The sequence below is a fragment of the Malania oleifera genome, chromosome 3, assembly GCF_029873635.1.
Source record: "Malania oleifera isolate guangnan ecotype guangnan chromosome 3, ASM2987363v1, whole genome shotgun sequence".
Classification (NCBI taxonomy): domain Eukaryota; kingdom Viridiplantae; phylum Streptophyta; class Magnoliopsida; order Santalales; family Ximeniaceae; genus Malania; species Malania oleifera.
In genome coordinates this window covers 34,070,554-34,096,352 of record NC_080419.1, presented here as the reverse complement: position 1 = coordinate 34,096,352, position 25,799 = coordinate 34,070,554, and the positions used below count along the sequence as shown (strand labels likewise).

Here is a 25,799-nt window from a genome sequence, read left to right as displayed (position 1 = left end):
AGCGGTCTGCAAACCCAATATACATGCCTCGTATTCGGCTATGTTGTTAGTACAAAGGAAGATGAGCTTAGCTACCACCGGATAATGTTTCCCATCTGGTGATATGAGCACTGCGCCTATCCCACGTCCCCAAACATTGACCGCCCCATCGAACAACATCCTCCATTCTTCGAAGTCTTCTTCCTCTTGGGTTAGGGAGTTTATATTCTGGTCTGGGAATTCGAACTCCATAGGTTGGTAATCCTCCACGGCTCTTTCAGCTAGGTATTCGGCAATGACACTACCTTTGATAGCTTTCCTGGTGACATAAGAAATATCATATTCCGTCAACAACATCTGCCATCGTGCTACTCGTCCAGTTACTACGGGCTTTTCAAACACGTACTTGATTGGGTCCATTTTGGAGATCAGCCAGTGGAGTAATACAAGGTGTATTGCCTCAGCCTACTGACCGTCCATACCAAAGCGCAACATGTTTTTTCCAGATCAGAGTACTTAGACTCATAATCTGTGAACTTCTTACTAAGGTAATAAATGGCCCTTTCTTTCCTCCCGGTCTCATCATGCTGGCCCAATACGCAACCCATGGAGTTTCCTGAAATCGCCAAGTACAAGATTAAAGGCCTTCCGGGTACTGGTGGCACTAGTACTGGGGGATTCAAAAGGTACTCCTTTATTTTTTCAAAGGCCACTTGACACTCTTTGTTCCACTTTTCTGGGTTGTTCTTTCTCAGCAGCTTGAAGATGGGTTCGCAGGTGGTGGTTAATTGAGATATGAACCGAGCAATGTAGTTGAGCCTACCTAAGAAACTTCGCACTTCCTTTTCAGACTTTGGGCTAGGCATCTCTCGAATGGCTTTGACCTTGTCAGGATCTACCTCAATCCCTTTCTCACTTACTATAAACCCCAATAGCTTCCCGGACGTAGCACCGAAAGTACATTTTTCGGGATTTAACTTCAATTGGCACTTCCGGAGCCTCTCGAACAATTTTTCCAAGTTTAACGCATGGTCTTTCTCATTTCGCGACTTAACGATCATGTCGTCGACATAAACCTCAACCTCCTTGTGCATTAAGTCATGAAAAAGGGTTACCATAGCCCTCTGGTAAGTGGCTCCGGCATTTTTTAGTCCAAATGGCATGACTTTATAGCAGAAAGTCCCCCATAATGTGATGAAAGTCGTTTTTTCCTTGTCCTCAGGTGCCATCCTAATCTGGTTGTATCCGGAGAATCCATCCATGAATGAAAATAAAGCATGCCCTGCAGTATTGTCCACCAACACATCAATGTGTGGGAGAGGGAAGTTGTCCTTAGGGCTTGCTTTATTTAGATCCCGGTAGTCGACACAAACTCGTACTTTACCATTCTTCTTGATTATTGGGACAACGTTGGCCATCCATTCAGGGTACTGGGCTACCTCCAAGAATCCTGCCTCAAGCTGTTTCTGTACCTCCTCCTTTATCTTGAGTAACATCTCCGGCCGCATTCTCCTCAGTTTCTGCTTTACTGGCTTTGAATCTGGGTGAAGTGGGATCTTGTGGGTTACTAAATCCGTATCTAAACCTAGCATGTCTTGGTACGACCAGGCAAACACGTCTCGGTATTCCCTTAGTAATTCAATCATTTTGTCTTTTTCTTCACCCTTTAGTAGTGCTCCGATTTTCACCTGCTTGGGCTCTTCCTCAGTTCCAAGATTAATCATGACGGTGGGATCGCTACTGGTCAAGGTTGGTTTTTCATCGGACTTTAACATTCTTTCCATTTCAGGGGACAAGTTTATTTCTTGATCTTCAACTTCGGTTTCATGGATTAGATTTTCAAAGTTAATGTCAATTACTTGGCGAGGGATTCTGGTGTTGTTATTTTCTTTATTCCTGCATGAAATTAACAAACAAATTTCGACAGTTGACTTCCAAAATGCACATAAATGACAAGAAATGCATGATTCATTTTCATTAAAGAGCTTCCCCGATTTTTCAGTGGCCGGGGGAATACAAAAGAAAAGTAGAACTAAACAAATCCTGAAACAAAGATCATTACATGATGATATCTGGTAAATCAAAAGAACTCCAGTTCTGAAGCTGTACTCCTGGTTGGAGATGATGGATCCACTCTGTAGAAGTGTTCGACGGGACTTCAGCATCCAATACTGATATACTTAATTGCCGCAATTCTGCCTCCAGGTTGGATTGACTGCTTTTTACGAAGGTTTGGCTGATGGACGGGACGTACAGTCCTTCCTTGGAGCTTGTTTCACCAGTGATTCTTTCCACCCTCCGCATCTTCTTCTCTTCAGCTTTCTTCCTTCGGTCTGCCACCGTAGGTATGTAGCCAAGGCCATATCTGTCTTTGACTTCCTTAAGCATTAACGGTTTTCGGATCCCCTGTAGGTATTTTCCGAGCCCTTTTTCTGGATGGTACCCCTGTCTAATCATTTCGGACGCCATCATATGCACTGCGGCGGGGATCTGAGGGTGTGGGATTGGAGATCCTTCTACTATAGTTGTGACATTTATGATCTCAAAGGCTCGGAATGAGTCCTCCAATGCCTCCTCCGTGACTTCCACATAAGGAGTGGAAGTGGGCTTTGTTATCATAACATCGGTTTCACCATATACACAAACCAGTTTCCCATCTACTACAAATTTGACCCGTTGGTGCAGAGAAGACGGAACTGCCCCGGTGTTATGTATCCACGGCCTCCCCAACAAGCAGCTATAAGACGGGGTTATGGCCATGACTTGGAATGTAATGTCGAAGGTGACTGGTCCAATTTGCATAGGAATTTCAATAGATCCCACCGATTCCCTGCGGGTGCCATCGAAAGCCCGCACAGTCAAATTGTTTTGCCTTATGTAGGACGGGTCAACAGGCAGTTTTTGTAGGGTCGTCATGGGCATGACATTCAAAGATGACCCATTATCGATCAACACTCGTGCAATCATGTGATCTCGACATTTAGCGGAAACATGCAACGCCTGATTGTGCCCTTGTCCTTCCACGGGGATCTCCTCATCAGCGAATGTAATGTAGTTGGTAGCCGTAAGACCACCAATCACATGGTTAAAATTATCGATGCTGATGTCTTGGGGAATATAGGCCTGATTAAGAGCCTTTAATAGGGCTTCCCGATGGGCTTCCGAGCTCAACAACAGTGATAAAACAGAGATATGGGCTGGCATCTTCTTCAGTTGATCAATAATGTTGTATTCACTGTGTTTAATAATCTTCAAGAATTCTTCGGCTTCCTGAGATTGAACTGGCTTCTTCAGGTTCCTATTCTGTTCTTGGCTAGGTTGCACTTTCTCCAAGACCTTCGGCGTATAAACCCTTCCACTTCTGGTTATCCCTCTTGCTTCAGCAGCACTGCTAGTTTCTCCTTCGGTGCGTACTTCACAATTGTATCTCCATGGCACTGCCTGGTCACTGTGGTATGCGAAAGGGCGAGGGGCTGAGATCACTACCCGAACTGGGGCCTCTGGGACTCGTGGGGTTTTTCCCATGATGGGGATAAATGGTCTATTGGTGAATTGGGGATGGTCAGATTCCCCTATGACTGAAACTTCATTTGTTTTCTGAACGCGGCTAACTTCCACTCGTTTGCTGTCAATCAAGCTACTTAGAAAAATCCGGAAAGTCTCACATTGTTGTACTGATCTTTTCATAGTATTCTGGCATGTGCATGGGGCGCCTTTAGGGCAAATAGCCTTTAACCCTGCTAGGCCTGCCGTTGTCAGTTCACTATACACCCAGTCTAGCGTCATTTGCTCCCATCTTCTTTCGAATTTTTCCCCATCTTGTTCCCCGATCATTCCGACATTGTCCTTCCCATGGTCAGGCAAAGGATTCTCTTGAATACCAACCGGCTTCGCATCGAATGACAACCAACCCGCATCCTTCAAATCTTGCACCTTGTGTTTGAAGGCCCAACATTGGTCAATAGGGTGCCCTGGAGAATTGGCATGGTACGCGCATCGGACCTCGGGATTATACCAGTGTGGGGGAGGATTTGTGAGAGGAATCCCGGGGATGGTAGATATCATCCTTTGTTCTAAAAGCTGGGGGAATAAGTCTGCGTATGACATGGGAATCGGTTCCAATCTCCGAAAACTCTTGGGTGTATTCCTCGTGTGTGTTTGCTGGCTCGGGCGAGTTGGTATGTTCGGCTGGGTTGGCACAAGCGTGGGGGCCACAAACTGGGGTCTGGGGCCCATATGCAGTGTTTGGTTTACTACTGGTTCCATGTAGAAATTTCGCCTAGGTTGTTGACTTCGGCTTCTCTGTCTTAGGCTTCTCATAGGTCCCTGTATCATTTGGGTCTCTTCTTCCTTTTTACCTTTGACCCACTTCTTACTTGGGCCATTATCGGTAGTGCCAGTCTTTATCCGTCCAGCTTTGACGTCGGCTTCCACTCTGGCCCCTGCCGACACAATGTCCATGAAGTTATGAGGAGTGGACCCTACTAGATGTGAACGGTAGGGATCTTTTAACGTCCCTACGAACATCGATATTGCCTCACGGTCGTTGACCGGAGGGTCCACTTGAGTGGCCGCGTCTCTCCAACGGTGTGCATACTCCCTGAAAGTTTCTGTTGGCTTTTTTTCCATTTCAGAAAGAAACATCCTGTCTGGAGCCATTTCCAAGATATGACGATATTGCGCTTCAAAGGCATCGGCCAAGTCACCCCACGTGCGGATCTGGGCCTTATTCTGTTGGACATACCATCTAGCCGCTGTCCCGGTAAGACTGCTTTGGAAGCAATGCATCATCAACTTCTCATTATCGGTATAGGCGGCCATCGACTGACAATACATCCGGAGGTGGGTCTGAGGGCATGTGGTCCCGTCAAACTTCTCGAAGTCTGGCATCTTAAACTTTGGAGGAATGACTACATTAGGGACTAGGCAGTAATCTGAGGGTCTGGCGGTACTGGTGGTCCGAGTCCCCTCTATGGCCCTTAGCCGTTCTTCTAATTCGTCACAACGGTATTCCGTCGCAGTCTTGCTTGTCCCTACACCCGCAACCGCTGATGAGGGCATCCCTATTCCTGTCACTGCTGGGATAAAAGGTGGCGTGCCATGCGGCGGTTTCTCTAAGGTGAATGGGGGCGGACCAGAAGATTGCCCCTGAATTGGCGTAAAACCGGGCGGGTGGATATTGTCATTTTCTTCTTCATGATCCTGATCTTGGACTGTCTTCCCTTTGTTCAGCAATAGGTCCAATATCTTCTTTACTTGATTGCTCAGCTCTTCCTGCCCCTGCTCGATCCCCAGAACACGGCTCTCTAACTGTTCTGCCATGGCCTTAGCTTTTCTGCGGGTGTTGTATCGGTGCGTACTTGCCTCAATCTTGCTGGATCTCAGTCACGTCCAACTTGTTTCCGCCTCCCTGTTCATGAAAACCCGCATCCTTCAGAATAAATGCATGTAATGGATGTTTATGAGTATGTATGAAAAAGGTGCAATCATGCAGTCCTATGTGCTTTAGCCAAGGTTTTGAAAAAAATCCTTATCATTTCTTTCAAATTTTCATACAACTTTTAGTGAGAAAAATAGAAAACTTCCAACTAGTCTACACAGGTGTCAGATCCTGATTTCCTGGTCCGCTCTTAATGAGGTAGCCTGAATCGTCTGGGGTTGGTTCTGACTTTGTGAGAGCTGCACTTTCCACCTTCTGTTTCAGTGCTTTGTACTGGGCTTCCCAATAGTTGGCCTTGTTTACACAAGGCTCCATCTTTTCAAGTACTTTGTTGAAATAGTATCTCTGTTTTTCATACTGCTTCTCTAGGTCTCGTATGTACTGAGATTTTTCCTCAATTTCTGCTCTTGACTCCCTCAATTGTTGGACTTTTTGATCAAGCATCTTTTGAAGTCTCTGCTTCTCTTTTCTCAAAACTGCCGATGCTTTCTTTGATGGCGAGCCCTGAATCTTTGGTCGCTTGCTTGGTTCAAGTTGAGGATCTACTGGACCCTGTTTTGGAAACTGTTCTCTGGAGGTCATTCTTTTAGACGGACACATAGCTTCTCTCGACCGTTTCTCGTCTGTCAGAGTTTTTTCCTTGCACAGGAATCGAGGGTCCACCCTGTCACGTTTCCATAGTTCATAACTCTCCTGGACTCCCGAGTTCTGACTGGTTGCTTCGACTATGTACACATGCCTCCATGATACAAAGAATTCCCGGATCTTTCTTTGGCTATCATCATCCTCATATGTGAACCGAGCGTCCGCCAGTCCATGGGTCATGGGCACAAACTGTGTTGCGCCTACTTGCCTTCGGAACATGAGTGGTGCATAGGATATTCCACCCCAGGGACCTAGCAGTGGGACCCAAGGAAGGTTTCCACATCTATATATCACTTTGGGCTGGTCGATCCACGGTGCCTGCCATACAATCCCCTTGCTGACTAGATTGTGAAGTCTGTCTTTCCATTCAGTCCTGCTGGCATGTTCCTCCCAACGAGCTACTTCGAACTCTGCTAAAGGTATTCTGATTGTTGAGAAAGCAGCGCGAAAGAATCCCTGGATGCATGGCAAATGGCTCATCATCCACACATAAAGCAATGGCACACAGCAGGTCAAACGAGCATGTCTCCTAATTCGGCATCTGTTAAGAGATCGGAACGTTTCAGCAAGAATACCGTAGACTGGGTTCACCCCTTCCTTTACTTGTGCTACGAAGGCAATGGTGGCATGATCGATGATTCCTAGTTCCTTCGGGAAGATAAGTAGGCCGTAGATGGCTAACGCTAGCAGATGCAGTTGGACTTCTTCCTTTCCTTCCTTCTTCATCAACTCTTTCAGGCTTTCCCAAGTGACCTTTGAGTCTTCCAGGTTCTGGACCTTAAGCTCGGTGGCCCTGAACAAATCCTTGACAACAGAGGTTCGAGTGGGTGCGTACGTTCTGTAAGGCGTTGGCAGTTTGACCAGATGCAATAGTGAAGTGTATTCTTCTATGGTGGGAGCAAGGTCTACCCCATCCAAAGTAAAGCAGCAATACGACGGATTCCAAAATTCCACCAATGCTTCAATCATGTGGGAGTTTACGGAAACATGCAATAGAAAACCGATGTGCCCGTACGTCTGAGAAAAAGTCAATCGTCTCTGAGGCGTCCACCCTTTCCAAATGTCTCTCAGCTCCTTTAAGGAATTGGATCGAGCGTTGATGTCAACCCTGTCTGGTATCTCAGGCACCGATTCCTCACTTGTGCTGTCGCCCCTCTTCTTTTGTTGACTTTCGGAGTACCATTGTACCACTAGTTCGGTTTCATGATGGACTACTGTGCTCCCCATGAGTCGGATTTTAAACAGAACCTTGGCCAAGCAGATGGGAATGCCTAGAATGAAATGCAGGATGCAACATGTTTTAAATCTCAAGTTATAATCATATTAAATCATAGGGAGAAGGATGGAGCCTCTGTCTTAATCCCGGGGTAATTATGTACATAAGGTCCTCCGAGGCTCTACCCTAGGCAAGGGATTATGGAAAATCATGTGTGGTTAAGCTCTAACCCTTATTGAAAAAGGTCCCCAGATTGAAACTTCATCCTCCCTCACAGAGGTCCGGAAAAAGCTTGCACTGAGCGGAGTGGTTCGCGGGTTCCCATAGGCCATGCCACATGGGAACTGGCACTATTACACTCCTTTCTAATCCTAACTGGGAAAGCCCGGGTGTAGAGCTGTGAGAGTGTGTGAGTTTAACCATTTCAACCTACACCCCCTACCCCACATCCATCCATTATTCAGAACATTCATGCATATGTAACCAAATTTGTACAAAAATGAAAGGGAGTAATCAAAAAGGCTTATTTAGATTTGAGATCGGGATAATTCTTAATTAATCACTGGCTTAACTCTCAACGATCCCCAGCGGAGTCGCCAAGCTGTCGCGACGTCCCGGACCCGGCCCAGAGAACCAATCTCTGGTTTAAAAATGGGTTCGGCTTGCGAACTGGGAAAAATGAATGTGTATTTTGAAAATGTGAATTTTCGTGAAAAACGATGTGTGGTGGAGTCGCCACTAACCTTTTGAAGTGTGGTTAGAACACTTGATTACTACCCCGTTAGGGGTAGAATCGGTCTACGTCACCAAAGTTAGGCTTCGGGAGTATGGTTACGCAAGGGGAAGGTATTAGCACCCCCTACACGCCCGTTCTTACGAATGGTACCAGATTAATAAAGAGTTTTCCCGAAATAAATGTAATAAGCCTTTAAAGATCACTCCCTTTCAAAAGTCAAAAACAAAATGAAAATACTATATAGGTATTCCCTCAGAACCGGGGCAATCTAGTACTCCGAAGAGTCAATGTTCTCGTTTGCAATCATCGGGAAGGAAAATCGAAAATAGGATACAAAATACGCTCCCGAGGATTTTGAAATCTATAGGTTTTTTTTTTTTAAGTATCAAAAATACTATTTCGGGAGGTTTTTGAGATTGGTTCGGGATTGGAATGAATTTTTCTTATGCCTAAAAAGATATTTTTGTGATTTTTCCTAAGTGTGAAAATGATTTTTGATATTTTTCCCAAACTTTCAAAATAACACAAATGAAATCAATTGAAACCAAAATGTGAAAATACTTTTGGAATTTTTGAAAATTTCATGATTTTTGTGAATTTTATGGATACAACAATAATATGCAAGCGAAATGGAGAAAACTGGGGTGAACCAGTTTGGGAATGGTGAGCCGGTCAAACGTTGACCAGTGTGGGGGGGAAAAACCAGTTTAAGGTCTTGGTCGAGACCAATGATTTTCCGGAATTTTCCAATGTCCTTCCGAATACAACAGAATTTTAGACAACAATCACGAAAGTCATGGTTTTAAAGATATGCCTTTAGAATGTATTTTTGAAAATCTTGAATGTAGGGAAACAAATCTAACCTTTGCCAAACATGTTAGAAACTTTCTTGGATTTTCTTCAAAAATTTTCAAAGGTAAATAAGTTTCAAAGCTTTAAAAATTTTTGAATTTTCTTTGAAATTTTTTTTTTTTGAATTTTTGTGTCTTTTATGAAATTTTTTTTGTTTTTTGTTTTTTTATGAGTTAAAAGGAAGCTATTTAAAGTAAAGAAAAGTGAAATAAAGTCAAATAAACCAACAGAGGCCGATTAGGGAAAGGGGGACGGAAATGTAACATAGGAAGAGAAAGTTCATTGGTCTTACCTATCGTCTTTTTCTCCTTCGGTCTTCTTCTCCTGTCTGTGAATCCGCAAGGTTAGTCTACAGCGCCTTCCCGAGGGTTGTTCTTGAGTTCTGATTTGAGGCACTAGGGAGTACCTTCTTCAAATGGAGTGACCCGGTACCGGTAGGAAAAGGGATCAATCGATCGCTTGATCTTCTTTCGTTTTCCTCTGCTCCGGTCTTCTTTTCCTGCTGATGAGTCTACTAGGGCCGCTCTACAACGTCTTCCCGAGAGTTGTTCTTGAGCTCTGATTTGAGGCACTACGGGGTGCCTTCTTCAAATGGGGTGACTCAACACCGATAGGAAACGGGATTAGTCGACCTCTTGATTTTTACTCAAAAAAAAAAGACTAACTTCACAAACTCGTGATAGAAAACTTCAATATTTGAAATCTTCTCCTTACCACCACTAAGAGCTCCCCCTTTGTGCTTGAAATGAGAGGGCTATTTATAGGCTTAGCTTGGGGCAAGCATAGGAAAGAAGACATAGGGGAGTCATGATGGGGGGAACCAAGTATGGGAGGAAGAATGATGAAGGGAAATTAGCATGGGAAGAATGATAAAAGGAGAAAACATGACATGTGGTGAGTGATGATGGAGGGAACAAAGTATGGGATGAAGAATAATGAAGGGAATATAGTATGGGAAGATTGGTAAAGGGAAGAAACATGACATGTGGTGAGTGATGATGGAGGGAACAAAGTATGGGATAAAGAATAATGAAGAGAATATAGCATGGGAAGATTGATAAATGGAGGAAACATGACATGTGGTGAGTGATGATGGGGGGACAAAGTATGGGATGAAGAATTATGAAGGGAATATAGTATGGGAAGATTGGTAAAGGGAAGAAACATGACATGTGGTGAGTGATGATGGGGGAACAAAGTATGGGATGAAGAATTATGAAGGGAATATAGTATGGGAAGATTGATAAAGGGAGGAAACATGACATGTGGTGAGTGATGATGGGGGGACAAAGTATGGGATGAAGAATTATGAAGGGAATATAGTATGGGAAGATTGGTAAAGGGAAGAAACATGACATGTGGTGAATGATGATGGAGGGAACAAAGTATGGGATGAAGAATTATGAAGGGAATATAGTATGGGAAGATTGGTAAAGGGAAGAAACATGACATGTGGTGAGTGATGATGGGGGGACAAAGTATGGGATGAAGAATTATGAAGGGAATATAGTATGGGAAGATTGATAAAGGGAGGAAACATGACATGTGGTGAGTGATGATGGGGGAACAAAGTATGCTTGCATTTGACAAATTAAAATAAATAAATAAATAATAATAATAATAATAATAATAATAATAATAATAATAATAATAATAATATGAGGGTTCTAGAAGCTGTGTGGAGCCCATTGGAGATGTGTGGGTCCCACGCGCCATGTGGGGTCCACAAGCCGTTTGAGGGTTACAAAAGCCCGAGCTAGCAAGGCGCCGGATATGTGGATCCGAACTAGCATACCAGAGGGGGTAACGTGCACCGGATGTAGGAATCCGAGCTAGCGTACCAGGAGAAGTGGGGCCCACAAACCGTGTGGGGCCCAATTGAGATATGTGGGGCCCACAAGCCATGTGGGACCTAAAAAGATGTGTGGGGTCCACAAGCCATTTAAGGGTTATAGGAACCCGAGCCAGTAGACACAAGCATGCCAAAAGAGGTAACGTGCATCGGATGTAGGAATCCGAGCTAACGTACCAGAGCAGGTAACGTGCATCGGATGTAGGAATCCGAGCTAGCGTACCAGAGGGGGTAACGTGCACCGGATGTAGGAATCCGAGCTAGCGTACCAAAGAGGGTAACGTGCATCGGATGTAGGAATCCAAGCTAGCGTACCAGGAGAAGTGGGGTCCACAAACCGTGTGGGGCCCAATTTGAGATATGTGGGGCCCACAAGCCATGTGGGACCTAAAAAGATGTGTGGGGTCCACAAGCCATTTAAGGGATATAGGAACCCGAGCCAGTAGACACAAGCATGCCGAAAGAGGTAACGTGCATCGGATGTAGGAATCCGAGCTAGCGTACCAGAGCAGGTAACGTGCATCGGATGTAGGAATCCGAGCTAGCGTACCAGAGGGGGTAACGTGCACCGGATGTAGGAATCCGAGCTAGCGTACCAAAGAGGGTAACGTGCATCGGATGTAGGAATCCAAGCTAGCGTACCAGGAGAAGTGGGGTCCACAAACCGTGTGGGGCCCAATTTGAGATATGTGGGGCCCACAAGCCATGTGGGACCTAAAAAGATGTGTGGGGTCCACAAGCCATTTAAGGGTTATAGGAACCCGAGCCAGTAGACACAAGCATGCCAAAAGAGGTAACGTGCATCGGATGTAGGAATCCGAGCTAGCGTACCAGAGCAGGTAACGTGCATCGGATGTAGGAATCCAAGCTAGCGTACCAGAGGGGGTAACGTGCACCGGATGTAGGAATCCGAGCTAGCGTACAAAAGAGGGTAACGTGCATCGGATGTAGGAATCCAAGCTAGCGTACCAGGAGAAGTGGGGTCCACAAACCGTGTGGGGCCCAATTTGAGATATGTGGGGCCCACAAGCCATGTGGGACCTAAAAAGATGTGTGGGGTCCACAAGCCATTTAAGGGTTATAGGGACCCGAGCTAGCAGGCACAAGCATGCCAAAAGAGGTAACGTGCATCGGATGTAGGAATCCGAGCTAGCGTACTAGAGCGGGTAACGTGCATCGGATGTAGGAATCCGAGCTAGCGTACCAAAGGGGGTAACGTGCACCGGATGTAGGAATCCGAGCTAGCGTACCAAAGAGGGTAACGTGCATCGGATGTAGGAATCCAAGCTAGCGTACCAGGAGAAGTGAGGTCCTCAAACCGTGTGGGGCCCAATTTGAGATATGTGGGGCCCACAAGCCATGTGGGACCTAAAAAGATGTGTGGGATCCACAAGCCATTTAAGGGTTATAGGGACCCGAGCTAGCAGGCACAAGCATGCCAAAAGAGGTAACGTGCATCGGATGTAGGAATCCGAGCTAGCGTACCAGGAGAAGTGGGGTCCACAAACCATGTGGAAAGGTTTTGACATGAGGTCTCCTCGGAAAGGCCTGGTTAAAATTGGGGTGTCGACACCTATGATTTTATTGCGGGGGTATTAGCCTTTGGGCATCACGTACCCTAAGCTCTGAGGGAATATATATATATATATATATATATATATATGTATATATTGTATTTATTTTTATTTATTTATTTATTTATTTTTATATGTGTATTTATAAATTCATAAGGAGTAATTTAAAGAATTATTAGATTAACTTAGGGATAATTTCGGATTAATTAGGTACCGTTCGTAAGAACGGGCGCGTAGGGGGTGCTCGTACCTTCCCCTCGCGTAACTGAACTCCCGACCCCAACTCTGGTAATGTAGACCGATTCTACCCCTAACGGGGTAGTAATCATGTGTTCTAACCGCACTAAAGGTTAGTGGCGACTCCGACCTTTTCCATGATTTTTCCATGAAAATATCTAAAATGATTTTAATTTCCCCGCCCGGGGGCCCACGCGCTCCCGGGACGTCGCGACAGCTTGGCGACTCCGCTGGGGACTTTAGAGAGTCGAGCCATTAATTAATTAGAAATTATCCCAAGTTCAAATTTAATAAAACTTTTAATTACTCCTTATTTTGTGGATATTGTAATTTGTAAATAACTTTGATTAATTGTAGATATCTTACTTCCATAATTTGTAAATAACCTTAATTAATTAAAAATATTCTATTTCCTAATTTTTTGAATATTAATTGTAGATATTCTGAATGAAGCATATTAATGGTAGATATTCTGAATAAAGCATATTAATTATAGATATTTTATATACTAATCGTAAATATTTTGTTTCCTTATTCTTTTATTTCCAATTTTTTTGTGAATAAACATATTAATTGCATATATTGTGTTTCCTTATCTTTTGAATATATATATATATATATATATATATATATACATATATATATATATATATTAATGGTAGATATCTTGTTTCCATATTGTTTATAGCATGTGAATAAATGTGGGGATAGCGGGATTAGGTTAAATTTAAATTCACACACTTTCACGCTCTATACCCGAGCTTTCCTTACTAGGATTAGATAGGAGTGTAATAGCGTCAGTCCCTTCGTGGCAGAGCTTGATGGGACTCGCGAACCACTCCACTCAGTACGGGTTTTATCCGGACCCCAATGGGGGAGGATGGAATTCCAAACTGGGAACCTTTTGTCAATAGGGTTAGAGCCTACCCACACATACTTGTATATAGTTTTCCTTAACTAGGATAGTGCCATGACGAACCCTGTATATACTTACCTACCCTGGGTTGGGACATCCTTATCCCCATACCGTCTATTGTATATATGTTGTGAAATACTTTGTATTATATCATGCATTTGACATACATTTAGACATACATACTACTTAGTTAGTATACTGAAAAAGCCCAATAATGAGATCATGACCCATCCTTTCAAAAAATAAAAATGAAGCACTTGGCCCAAGCATTTTAAAATATGGGTCGGCCCAACCCTTTTCAAATAACTCGGGCCCAATTATTTAAAAGCAAACTGGGGCCCGACCTTCTTCTAAGCAAAAACTTGGCCCATGCCTTATTTTCAAAAAGGGTCAAACCCAGATTCCAAAAATGGGCTTCAGCCCTATCACCTAAAAATTCAGGCCAACATTTTTTCAAATAATCCAAACTCAATTCCTTTTCAACTAGGGCCTTAGCCCATCATGAAATAGGTCGAAGCCCATATTTTAAAATACTTAAGGCCCAAGTGCACACTAAAAGTCCACAAGTCCACATTGAATGAATCCAACGGGTTGACTAGCTTGGGTCAACCCCAACCTCAGAACATAATCTGACCCTTCATAGAATCTGAGGTACATGGACCATCATCAAGGAAATGAATGGGTAAGGGAGAAATTGAATTGAAATCGTGGCCCATCAATGGTCATGTTAATCTTGACCCGTCTCATTAGTGGGATTTTTCTAGAATTCTAGCTAAGTAGTAATTTAGGACATCGTATTCATGCATTTCATTTCATACATAGTCATGCACCATAGGCTGCATGCATGTTTATATCTTTGTTTGTATATATAAGTGCACTAGTTGCATCCAAGCATAAACACCCATTGCATAAACTAATCATGCATCAAAACACTTTCACTCATGCAGTACATAATTGTGCATTCATGGTTCTAAAAAAAGGAAATTTTTTGGTTTTCAGTTCCTACTCAAAGAGGTGGTTTGAGTAATATAAAGCAATAATTGAGACCACCACGCATCAGTACAATACCAGGCGAAGAGCGAGAGAAATGAGTGAACAATTGGAAAATAGAGTCCTGGGTCTAGAACAAGGACAAGAAGAGATGAATGACAAGATAAGTAAGGTTCTGGAGTTACTGATGAACAAGGGAAAGGCAGTGCATATTGATCCCGAAGTAGATGTGGACCCCGCTCATCCCCCAGGGTTCACCCCAGATCATGGACAAACATCAATTCCACCACCTGGTGTCATGGGGGGTCCATCGCCGAATATGCCTCCTTTCATCCCTGCTATGCCAGCACAGGGGTTCCCAGTGGTAGGAACTCCTCCATTAGTACCTTCTGATATGGGGATCAGTAAATCTGAGGCTGAGCGTCGCTGTGACATATTAGAAGAGCGCTTAAAAGCAATGGAAGGTTCTAATACTTTCGATTCAGTTAATCCAAATGACCTTTGCTTAGTGCCTAAAGTCACCCTGCCGCCGAAGTTCAAAATGCCAGACTTTGAAAAGTTTGACGGGACCCGGTGCCCTCGAACACATTTAGTGATGTATTGCCAAGCAATGGCCGCGTACTCAGACGATGAAAAACTATTAATGCATTGCTTTCAAAGCAGTTTGACTGGGTCCACTATCCATTGGTACATTCAGCAAGATAAGGCTCGGGTCCGCACTTGGAAGGACTTGGCCAATGCCTTTGTTACTCACTACCGCCATGTGACAGAAATGGCGCCTGATCGGATGATGCTACAAGAAATGGAGAAGAAATCCACCGAAACATTTAGGGAATATGCTTACAGGTGGAGAGATATGTCAATCCAAGTGGACCCCCCGGTGAGTGACCGAGAGGCTATCTCCTTGTTCGTAAGTACATTAAAAGACCCCTACCGCACGCACCTTCGGGGAGCAACTCCCCACGATTTTATGGATATTGTGGCTGCGGGAGGAAGAATTGAAGGCGATATCAAGGCAGGCCTAGTTAAGGATAATGGCTCAGAAACTGGGTTAGGCAAAAGGTGGACTAATAGGAAGAAGGAGGAAGAGGTTCAAATGATACAGGGGCAGTTTAATTGGAAGAATCAGTATGCCAGAGGTGGGAACCAATGGCCCAATAGAAACTCTGGTTTTGAGCCCATGGTAAATCAAACGATGCATACAGGCACAAGGCCACAGATTGTTCACTCTGGTCCACCGAATCAGCAAGCACAAGATAGGAATGTGAATAGAAACTTCCGAAGGGTGGACCCTATTCGCATGACATATGCCGAATTATTTCCTCAGCTGCGGGAAAGGGGTATGGTATCTGCAATCCCTGGGACACCCGTTGCGAACCCTCCTCCACAGTGGTATGATCCTGGGGTTCGTTGTGAGTACCATGCTAACTCTCCCGGCCATACTATTGACAGATGTTGGGCCTTCAAGCATAAAGTGCAATCATTAAGAGATGCTGGATGGTTAGCATTCGACGACAAGCAACCGGGAATCCAGGGGAATCCTTTGCCCAAACACGAGGAAGGAAGTAGTTGACATATCCACGAGGTTCCCAAATCAATGGTTTCAGTCGTTATCCACCGAGGCTAAAATGATGGAGTAGTGACCTTTTGACTATCTAATCCTTTTCAATTGATGTTCTTTTGTTTTCCCCATTGTTATTTGCATTTTATAATCCGTGGACGCCTGTGTCTCGGAATAGTTTCTATATTCAATAAAATGAATTATGCATTTCGTTATCTGACTTGCATCATGAGTCCCATTGCCAAATTATGTTTGCTTATGTTTCATGCCGGAATAGGGAAAGTAATATTGCTAGTGTTCATGAGCTAGAAAGAGATGTTAAAGGATGAAACAATCATTGAATTCAGACATTATGAAGAAGTTTTTTTTACTTTCCAAGGAATTCAATGAGGTGGCTGCACTGTTTTGATAAATTAATCACTCATGTTTTGATCAAATGATGGATGGCCCTCTTTGGCTGACCAGTTATCCCTAAAAGAACCCAAACAATGATTTACCATTTGTTAACCAAATTGAGCCTGAATGTTAAACCAGCTTTTTCTTAAAAGTCAGATCATCAAAAATCCAACCTGGGTTTCGGTCCCTTAGCGTTTGGCAAATCATTTGAGACAATAGTCACTACCAAAAGGATGGCAGGCCATTATTCTACTACCCAAAACAAAGTCAAAGAAGAAAGCCCTTGAAAACCCTTTTTGAGCCTGAAAGATTCATTTCTTGATTAACCCGTCAAAGGATCACACCCTACACTGGGGCAGTTTTTAAAAGATTGGTCCCAATTGAAGTTCAAATGAAAAAGAAGTCAAGATTCCTTTATAAAAGGAAAAGTGAAAGTTGTAGTAAAAGAAGGAAAAGAAGATCAAAAGGGAAAGAAAAAAAAGAAAAGCGCAGGAGGAAGAAGAAAGAAAATAAGGGACTTGCTACATATGTGATCTTTGACCAAATTACCCCTGATAAAATTGATGATTTTTGAGCCTTATGTAACTCCTTTCTTCTTTAACCCATATCCTTAGCCTACATTACGGTCCAAATGAAAGTCCTGACCAGATTGGTATACATTTGTTGTCTTAAATGATTTGTCAGACTCAATGTTGAGTCTGAACTACGTAATGACCTGATCCTGAAAAGGTACGTAGGCAGCTTGTTTAAATAACAAGTTCGGTCAACATCTTGCAAAACGCCTCAACTCGAACTGGGGGCATAAGACATTATTTGGGGTGGTATTTTTGAACCTTAGTTTCCCTTTTATTCTGAAATCCTACATCCTTAAGCCTACGTTTCGTCCCGAGTCTTAAAGACCATCTTGAGATCAAAGCATGAGTTGATAAAACAGGGGCAGTTGAAGAGAAGGACAATCATCTAGACTGGAAAATCAACGTTATACGACTCTTGAATACTGGTATGAATTTTCCCCTATGATAGCATTGAAACATGATAAAACATTTATTTTGTGCAGATGGCCTTTTGATTTAGCAAGTTGATGTCATAGTTGCATAATCATTCCTCGTTCCTTAAAAAAAAAAAAAAAAAAGGAACCCTTCTTATTCTTCAGAGCATTAAAAGAGGATGGATAGTCAAAGAGTTTCAGAATCACCAGAAATTTCTATAAAGAAGATCCTTGTGGAGAAAGAGCAGCAAATGTTATGTCAAGTTCAAAAGGAATCCAACAATAGAGTCAAGATCGGTGGCAGATGAATTTAACCGGGGCAAATTCCGAGTTGAGTCTCAATAGGTCCCATTCAAGCACTTTCTTATCGGATTGGACTAGGAAATCAGAGTCAGGATCAGTTGTAGGTCCATTCAACTGGGGCAGATTTTGCGATTTTTGAGCTGAGTCGATCACTTTCATGACTGGATGAATAAAGAAGATTAAGCCAAGATCAGTTACAGATCCATTCAAATATGGCGAGTTTCATGTGGAAACCAAAGATGAGGTCATTGACCACAAGTGCATTGGGAGAAAAGATTCATGCATTGTCATGCATTACCCCAAATTTCATACATTGTCATACATTTCATGCATTACCTAGATTTCATATATTGCCATGCATTCCATGCATTACCATACATCTTATGCATTGCCATGCATTAACCTATATTTCACACATTGCACACATCTCATGCATTGTCATGCATTTCATGTATTACCATGCATCTCATGCATTATCATGCATTTCACGCATTATCATACATTTCATGCATTACCATACATCTCATGTATTGCCATGTATTTCATGCATCACTTAAATTTCATGCATTGCCATGCAATTCATGCATTGCCTGCATTTCATGCATTGCTATTCATCGCATGCATTACCTACATTTCATGTATTACCATACATCTTATGCATCGCCCTGCATTACATGCATTGTCATGCATTTCATGTATTACCATGCATCTTATGCATTGTCATGCATTTCACGCATTACCATACATTTCATGCATCGCCATTGTGTGTTTCATACATTACACAAAAAATAAAAATGCATACATATAATCGCAAGTTAGTAACATGCATATTAATAGCAACATATCACTGCATTATAAGTTAGCAACATGCATACATATAGCAGTATATCATTGCATTCTAGCATCACAAGCAGCAATAGAGCACCCTTCACACTTGTCTTGAGCTTTCAAATGATTATTTGACATCCTTGATGGAGAGATTTTAGTTGTATTGGGGTAACTGACCCTAAGCACACATTGATTTACTTGGAAAACTAGGGCAAGTTGACCCCAGACACACGTTGATTTATTTTGAACTGGGCAACAAATCCCAAAGATAGGGGATTCATTCGTTGACATTCGGATTTTTACCCCAAGTGCATTTTCCAAATAGAGTTACAACTTTCCCGACTTTGCATTCACATCTTGTTACTGGTTGAGATGGCTGGATCATCGTATCCCTACGGCTCGATTCTTACATTCGAAGCAAGCCATCATTGTGTCTCATGGCTGGATCATCGTGTCCCTACGGCTCGGATTCTTACATTCGAAGCAAGCCATCATTGTGTCCCATGGCTGGATCATCGTGTCCCTACGGCTCGGATTCTTACATTCGAAGCAAGCCATCATTGTGTCCCATGGCTGGATCATCGTGTCCCTACGGCTCAGATTCTTACATTCGAAGCAAGCCATCATTGTGTCCCATGACTGGATCATCGTGTCCCTACGGCTCGGATTCTTACATTCGAAGCAAGCCATCATTGTGTCCCATGACTGGATCATCGTGTCCCTGCGGCTCGGATTCTTACATTCGAAGCAAGCCATCATTGTGTCCCATGGCTGGATCATCGTGTCCCTACGGCTCGGATTCTTACATTCGAAGCAAGCCATCATTGTGTCCCATGGCTGGATCATCGTGTCCCTACGGCTCGGATTCTTACATTCGAAGCAAGCCATCATTGTGTCCCATGGCTGGATCATCGTGTCCCTACGGCTCGAATTCTTACATTCGAAGCAAGCCATCATTGTGTCCCATGGCTGGATCATCGTGTCCCTACGGCTCGGATTCTTACATTCGAAGCAAGCCATCATTGTGTCCCATGGCTGGACCATCGTATCCCTACGGCTCGGATTCTTACATTCGTAGCAAGCCATCCCTGTGTACCTCAACCTGGATGCTTACATTCAGTGCAGATCGTCTCTCGTTGGCAGAAATAAACAACTCTTGATTAACCTGAAAAGTCATAGAGCGTTGAATGGCTTGGCTAAAATAGGTGTCTTTTATCTTTGCAGGCTTGTTGCTACAAAAACGTAGGAGAGTTCTTATCATTACATTGAAGCAACTAAGCCTACAAAGAGGGGCAGCTGTAGACACCCTATTTTTGCCCTAGCCAAATAGAACAAGGGGTTCCCTTTTTATTATTATTATTATTAGTATTTTTATTAGTTTATTTATTCTTACTATTATTATTATTAATTAGTCTTATTATTATTACTATTATTACTATTTTATTTATTATTATTATTATTATTATTTTTTTTTTTTTATTATTATTATTTTGTTATTATTTTACTTATTTTTATTACCTTATTATTATTATTATTATTATTATTATTATTATTATTATTATTATTATTACCATAATAGTAGTTATACTCATAATATTATTTCCAAAAGAAAAAAATACCATAAGAAGAAAATCAAAAAGGAAGGGTTTTTAGGGTTGTCAAATTTTTTTTATATAAGGATGATACACACAAGCCGGGGAAGGGGGGGGCACACACAACAGCACGGCCAAAAAAACCAAAAAAAAAAAAACCCTAAGCCTCTTTTCTTTCCTTCTCTCTCATGCACACCCAGCCATCACTCCACAGCAGTCCAGCTCCTATCCCAGCCACCGCACAACAGCCGCCCGACACCCTCCTCTTCCTCCTTCTCCCATCTCTCCCACCATCTTCCAACCAGCCTCTCATCCAACCTCTCAACCTCAGCATCGTCCCAAAACCAGCCATCACTACTCTCCTGTTGCGCCACCATCCTCCAGCAACCTCCGATCCGCCTACACCGCCGTGAGTACCAGCCGAGACCCTCATCATCTCCGGCCACCATCAATCTCTCCCCAAGACCTCCAGGCCACCAGCAACTGCCCCCCCCTTTCTACTGCCATCGCCATCTTCCACACGCATTCCCGGAGCAGGAGAGTGCCACAGGGACGGAACCAAAACAGACCGTCGTCACTGCAATCCGAGGACCATCCCTGCAGCAGGAAACTCCGGCCAACTCCACCTTCTCCAGTCCCAGATCCGACCACACCAGACCACTGCAGTAGCTGCCTTCGGCAATACCTCCTGCTACACCAGACAACCTTCAGTTCCACCTCAATCCGGCGACCCAACCCCGGCCTCTGTACTTGTTCCAACCACGACAGCCCTCCGGCGAGCCTCCCCACCACGAGACAAGACACAGGCTGCTCCGACGAACACACCGAACAAGGCCACCCAACCTGCCAGCGGCTATCCGAGCACCCCCCCCCCCTCTGCAGACTTCCCTGGCGAGTCCCTCTGTGAGCCACCTTGCCTCCTGTTTCTGCCACACACACACTCTCACACACACAGCACACATAAATATACATATATACTACTGTTAGTGTCCATATGTCTATATATATATTTTCTTTTATATTATGCATATATATACATATACATATATATATATATATATATATATATATATATTACTTTTAGTGTTAATAGGTATACTTATATATTTTCTTTCATATTGATCATATTAAATATTTTTATTTTCTGTATATTATTATTAGCAATATTATGGTATTATTGGTGTGTTACTATGATATTATTATCTAACAATATTATTATTATGTTAGTATTTATATTATATCGTTGTGTGTAGCATTATTATTGTACTTATATTGCATGGTAGTTTTTTGTTCAATAATTATTATTTATTGTTATGAATTACCCTTATTATTGTTATATTGTAGATAGTATATATATAGCCATGTCTATATTTTTAATTGTTTTCATATTTAATACCCATGTCTATATATATATATATTTTTATTGTAAATATTAATTGATTTGTTCCCATTGTTGTAGGGTTCTTAAAATTTGTTAGTTTGTATTTTGGTTGTGCATATTATTTAATGAACATTATTATTGTTGTAGAAATGTTACAATTAAAATTCGTTTTAATCTTCAAGTTTATACTTTTGTTATATTTAGGGTATGTATTAAATTTCATATTCATCTTTAGGTTTCCCTTATTTGGATTTACAGAGTTTCCATTTAATCACGTATTGATTTCCATAGTTTGATTATTTCTATATTATCATACATGTGTATCTATTGTTTCCATATTGTTATACATTGATTTCCTTTTTGGGGTTTGATTTCTTCCCTATTATTGGATATTATTGTTTAGGATCAGATTAAAGTTATATAGGGCTTATATTATTATTAACATTGTGATGTATAGACCTTATTATTCTAGTGGCATTTATCATTGGTAATTATGTGCTATGATACATATATACATATATACATATTGGTTGTGTTATTGTTACAAGTAGTGTATTATTGTTATAATATATTAGGGCTTTGATTAATTCATTTTGTTTATGGTATTTTTAGAATATTTAGGATCTAAGCCTATATGGTATTTTTACCCTTTTGATATATATGGTGATAGCATTATAGTATTTCTATTATGTTTACATGTGATGAGATTTATTATAGTATCCTTAGTATATTAATATATATATAGTAATATGGTATCTAATTACTTATTTTGACATGCATGATATTTTAGTAATTGTGAGTTGCTTATTACTCTATTACCATATATTAAAACCTCCCAACTAGTATTTTAATACTTAAAAAAAAAAACTCTAGAAGATTTCCAAAATTTTGGGAGTGTATTTTGTAAATTATTTTCGATTTTTTATCCCTATGATTTTATTGCGGGGGTATGAGCCTTTGGGCATCACGTACCCTAAGCTCTGAGGGAATATATATATATATATGTATATATTGTATTTATTTTTATTTATGTATTTATTTATTTTTTTATGTGTATTTATAAATTCATAAGAAGGAGTAATTTAAAGAATTATTAGATTAACTTAGGGATAATTTCGGATTAATTAGGTACCGTTCATAAGAACGGGCGCGTAGGGGGTGCTCGTACCTTCCCCTCGCGTAACCGAACTCCCGACCCCAACTCTGGTAATGTAGACCGATTCTACCCCTAACGGGGTAGTAATCATGTGTTCTAACCGCACTAAAGGTTAGTGGCGACTCCGACCTTTTCCATGATTTTTTCATGAAAATATCTAAAATGATTTTAATTTCCCCGCCCGGGGGCCCACGCGCTCCCGGGACGTCGCGACAGATGCAGTGGTGTATTCAAGCTGCAAAAAGTTCATTATCGTGCGTAGTGCAGATGCAGCCATATTTAAGTGTTTATTTTTTTTCAAAACTCAATTTTTTTTTCTTCTTTTTCTTTCTTTTTTGTTTTTTATTTTTCATAAGACTAATTAAAATGACGAGAAAAATACTAAATTGAGACTAAGACCGACATTCCCCAGCAACGGCATCAAAAACTTGACTCACTCAAAAAATGAGCAGCTCAGAAGCTTTCCCAAGTATAGGAGTTACGTCGTGTAATATTCAGCCTAAGGGCTAGATCGTCTTCTCAAAAAATGCGTTTTAATCTCATGTTTTACGTTCTCCCAATCAAAAAATAAAAGGTTACTGAACTCAGTTCAGATTCGAGGTTTTCAAGGTTGTTTCAATTTTACTTTTGACAAATTAAACGACACGCAATTTAAACCCTAATCCTAGCATGCACTGAACTAAAAATGGTAACTTTAAACACGTAATTAAAATAACTCAATCAGACACATGCGCAGACAATAAAAAAAACAAACAAACAAACCTTTAACAAAATTACGAAATTGAATCAAGCATCACAATTTAAATGCAAACACGAACTCAACGAAAATTTAACACTCAAACGATAATGGAACATGATAAAAATATGAGCTCTAATAAAACCAACCCTAACTAAATTAAGCTTCGACAAAAAAAAATTAAATTTTGAAAAGAACAACGATTCTAATTCCTTAAAAACAAAAACAATTCTTTTTTCTTCTTTTTGTAGTCTATTCTTTTTTTAAAAAATTTTAGAACCACTGGATTTAATGGAAGTAAATAAATCTACCACTAAAATTACATAAATAAATAAATAAATAACTACTGCAATAATAATGAAACATTTAAAATTCACAATTTTCAAATAACATTAATAGATGAAAATAAACAATAATATCCAACTTAATGATAAAAGAAAGAAAAGAAAAGAAGAGAGACGGAGAAAAGAGAGGGAGAGAGAGAGAGAGAGAGAGAGAGAGAGTAAACCTGTGTCCTCAGGTGTTTGCTGGAGAGTCTTCGGGGCTGAGGTGGTGGACTCCAGATCTGGGGGTCTTCGGTGGCTCGAGTGCTGTTGTGCAGTTGGGAGTGCTGGCAGCAGGTCCGGCTGGGAATCTCGGTGGTACTCGGGTCAGTAGACTGGCAGCAGAGCAAGGTGGCTCAGGTGCTGCTCGGAGTGGTGGCCAGCCATGGAGAGTAGCAAGGAAGGGAGGCTGTGCTGTGAGAGACCGAGGGAGTGGGGCGACTGCTGCTGTGGTGTTCGGCTGTTGAGAGTGGCAGGGAACAGAAGGAGTTCGGGAGAGAGCTGAGAGAGAGACCAAGAGAATGAGAAGGGAAACTGAAAAAAACAGAGAGGGAGATAAGGAGAACAAAGAAAGAGAGTTTGAAAGAAAAAACAAACAAAGAAGAAGGGGTGCGGGGGCATAGCCATAACAAAGGGAAAAATGAGATAAATAGGGAGGAGAAGGTTTGCCCTACGCGAGACCCGCCTGGAGGACCTGACCGACCTGCTGGGTCACATTAAGTAATATTTATATATATATATATATATATATATATATATATATATTTCTTTTTTTTCTCATTTTTCTTTCCGCGAACATGGCCCGCTTTGACTCTCCTGTAACTCATTTCGCTCCAAGCTCAAAACACAGAAACTATTGATAATCTTCTCTTCTTTGTCCAAAAATTAGAATCATCTCAATCGGAACTCGGACGGGAATTTATGCGCAGTTTACGAACTGATGCCGGTTTTGGCTCCCGAGAATTTTCCTGCGATAAAAAATTACCAAAAATTCATAAATTGTTTAATAAAACTCAGAAATTATAAATAGGGCACTTTGTTAGAATATTGAGACTAATTAGGCATTTAATTAAATATATAAGCCCTAATGCTCGGATTAAAATGTCTAATTACGCTATTTAAGCGCGTAATCATTAACAGAACCAGCCCTGAGTCAAAAGTTTGACTTTCTCAATCGACCGACCTACTTTTGAACTAACCTTCCTCGGTTGACCGTCCGCTGAGAATTTCACTTTTCACCTTCCTCGGTCGACCGAACTCATAGTTCAAAATTGCCTTGGTCAACTGAACCTCATAAATGGTCAACCAATCTTTTGCCTTAGTTGACCGAACCCACGAAGGGTTTAGAATTGCCTTGAAATGGTCAACCAAACCTATAGTTCAAAATTGCCTTTGTCGACCAAACTTATAAAAGTGGTCGACCTAACCTTACCCTTGGTCGACCGAACCTCTCAGGTTAGGTTATTTTCCAGTGCTAATTAATCTTAATTTTTTTTATTAAACAATCTAAAAAATACCAAACATGTCCACAAAAGGTCATATTTTCAAAAAGTCTATATATACCCCTTCATTAGCCAAAATTAGTAACTTTAATTATTTTCAAAAACCTATCAAATCATTTTCTTAATCAAAATTCCCTTACTTATATTTTTATTGCAAAATATTTTTGGGGTTATATTTTATACTCTCAATTTTCTTCCATTCATTCTTTTGAAAATCTTTTTGAAAAGAACATTTTATTTGGGCATTTATTTGATTGTCTTAGATCATTTAGTCTCATTTATACATTCATCTTAAAAATCATTTTTGGCAAGTAAAGATTATGTTTCTTCACATAATTTCTTTTGATAAATATTTTTGAAGAAACAATCAATATTATTTGAATCTTTGAGTACCTATCATATGTATACTTTTTAACTCAAAGATTATCATTGTTATTATTTGCAAAAGGTCTTTGAAAGCAAAACCCTAGGTTCTCTTACTTAGTACTAAAAATATTTTTGGAGAAGTATTTTATTAGGGTTCAAATCTTTGAAGCATTTTATCATATTTAGTTTTCTTCAAAGATTAGATTATTTCTTTTGAAAAAAAAAAAAAC

At 41.3% G+C, this 25,799-nt stretch overlaps 1 protein-coding gene across 1 annotated transcript; it reads right to left on the bottom strand.

The window, feature by feature from the left end:
- Positions 1-2,037: 2,037 nt before the first annotated feature.
- LOC131151261 (uncharacterized) lies at positions 2,038-5,301 on the bottom strand. The gene has a single exon (XM_058102515.1). It carries the CDS (start codon positions 5,299-5,301, stop codon positions 2,038-2,040), a length of 3,264 nt encoding a protein of 1,087 aa, XP_057958498.1.
- Positions 5,302-25,799: the final 20,498 nt, after the last annotated feature.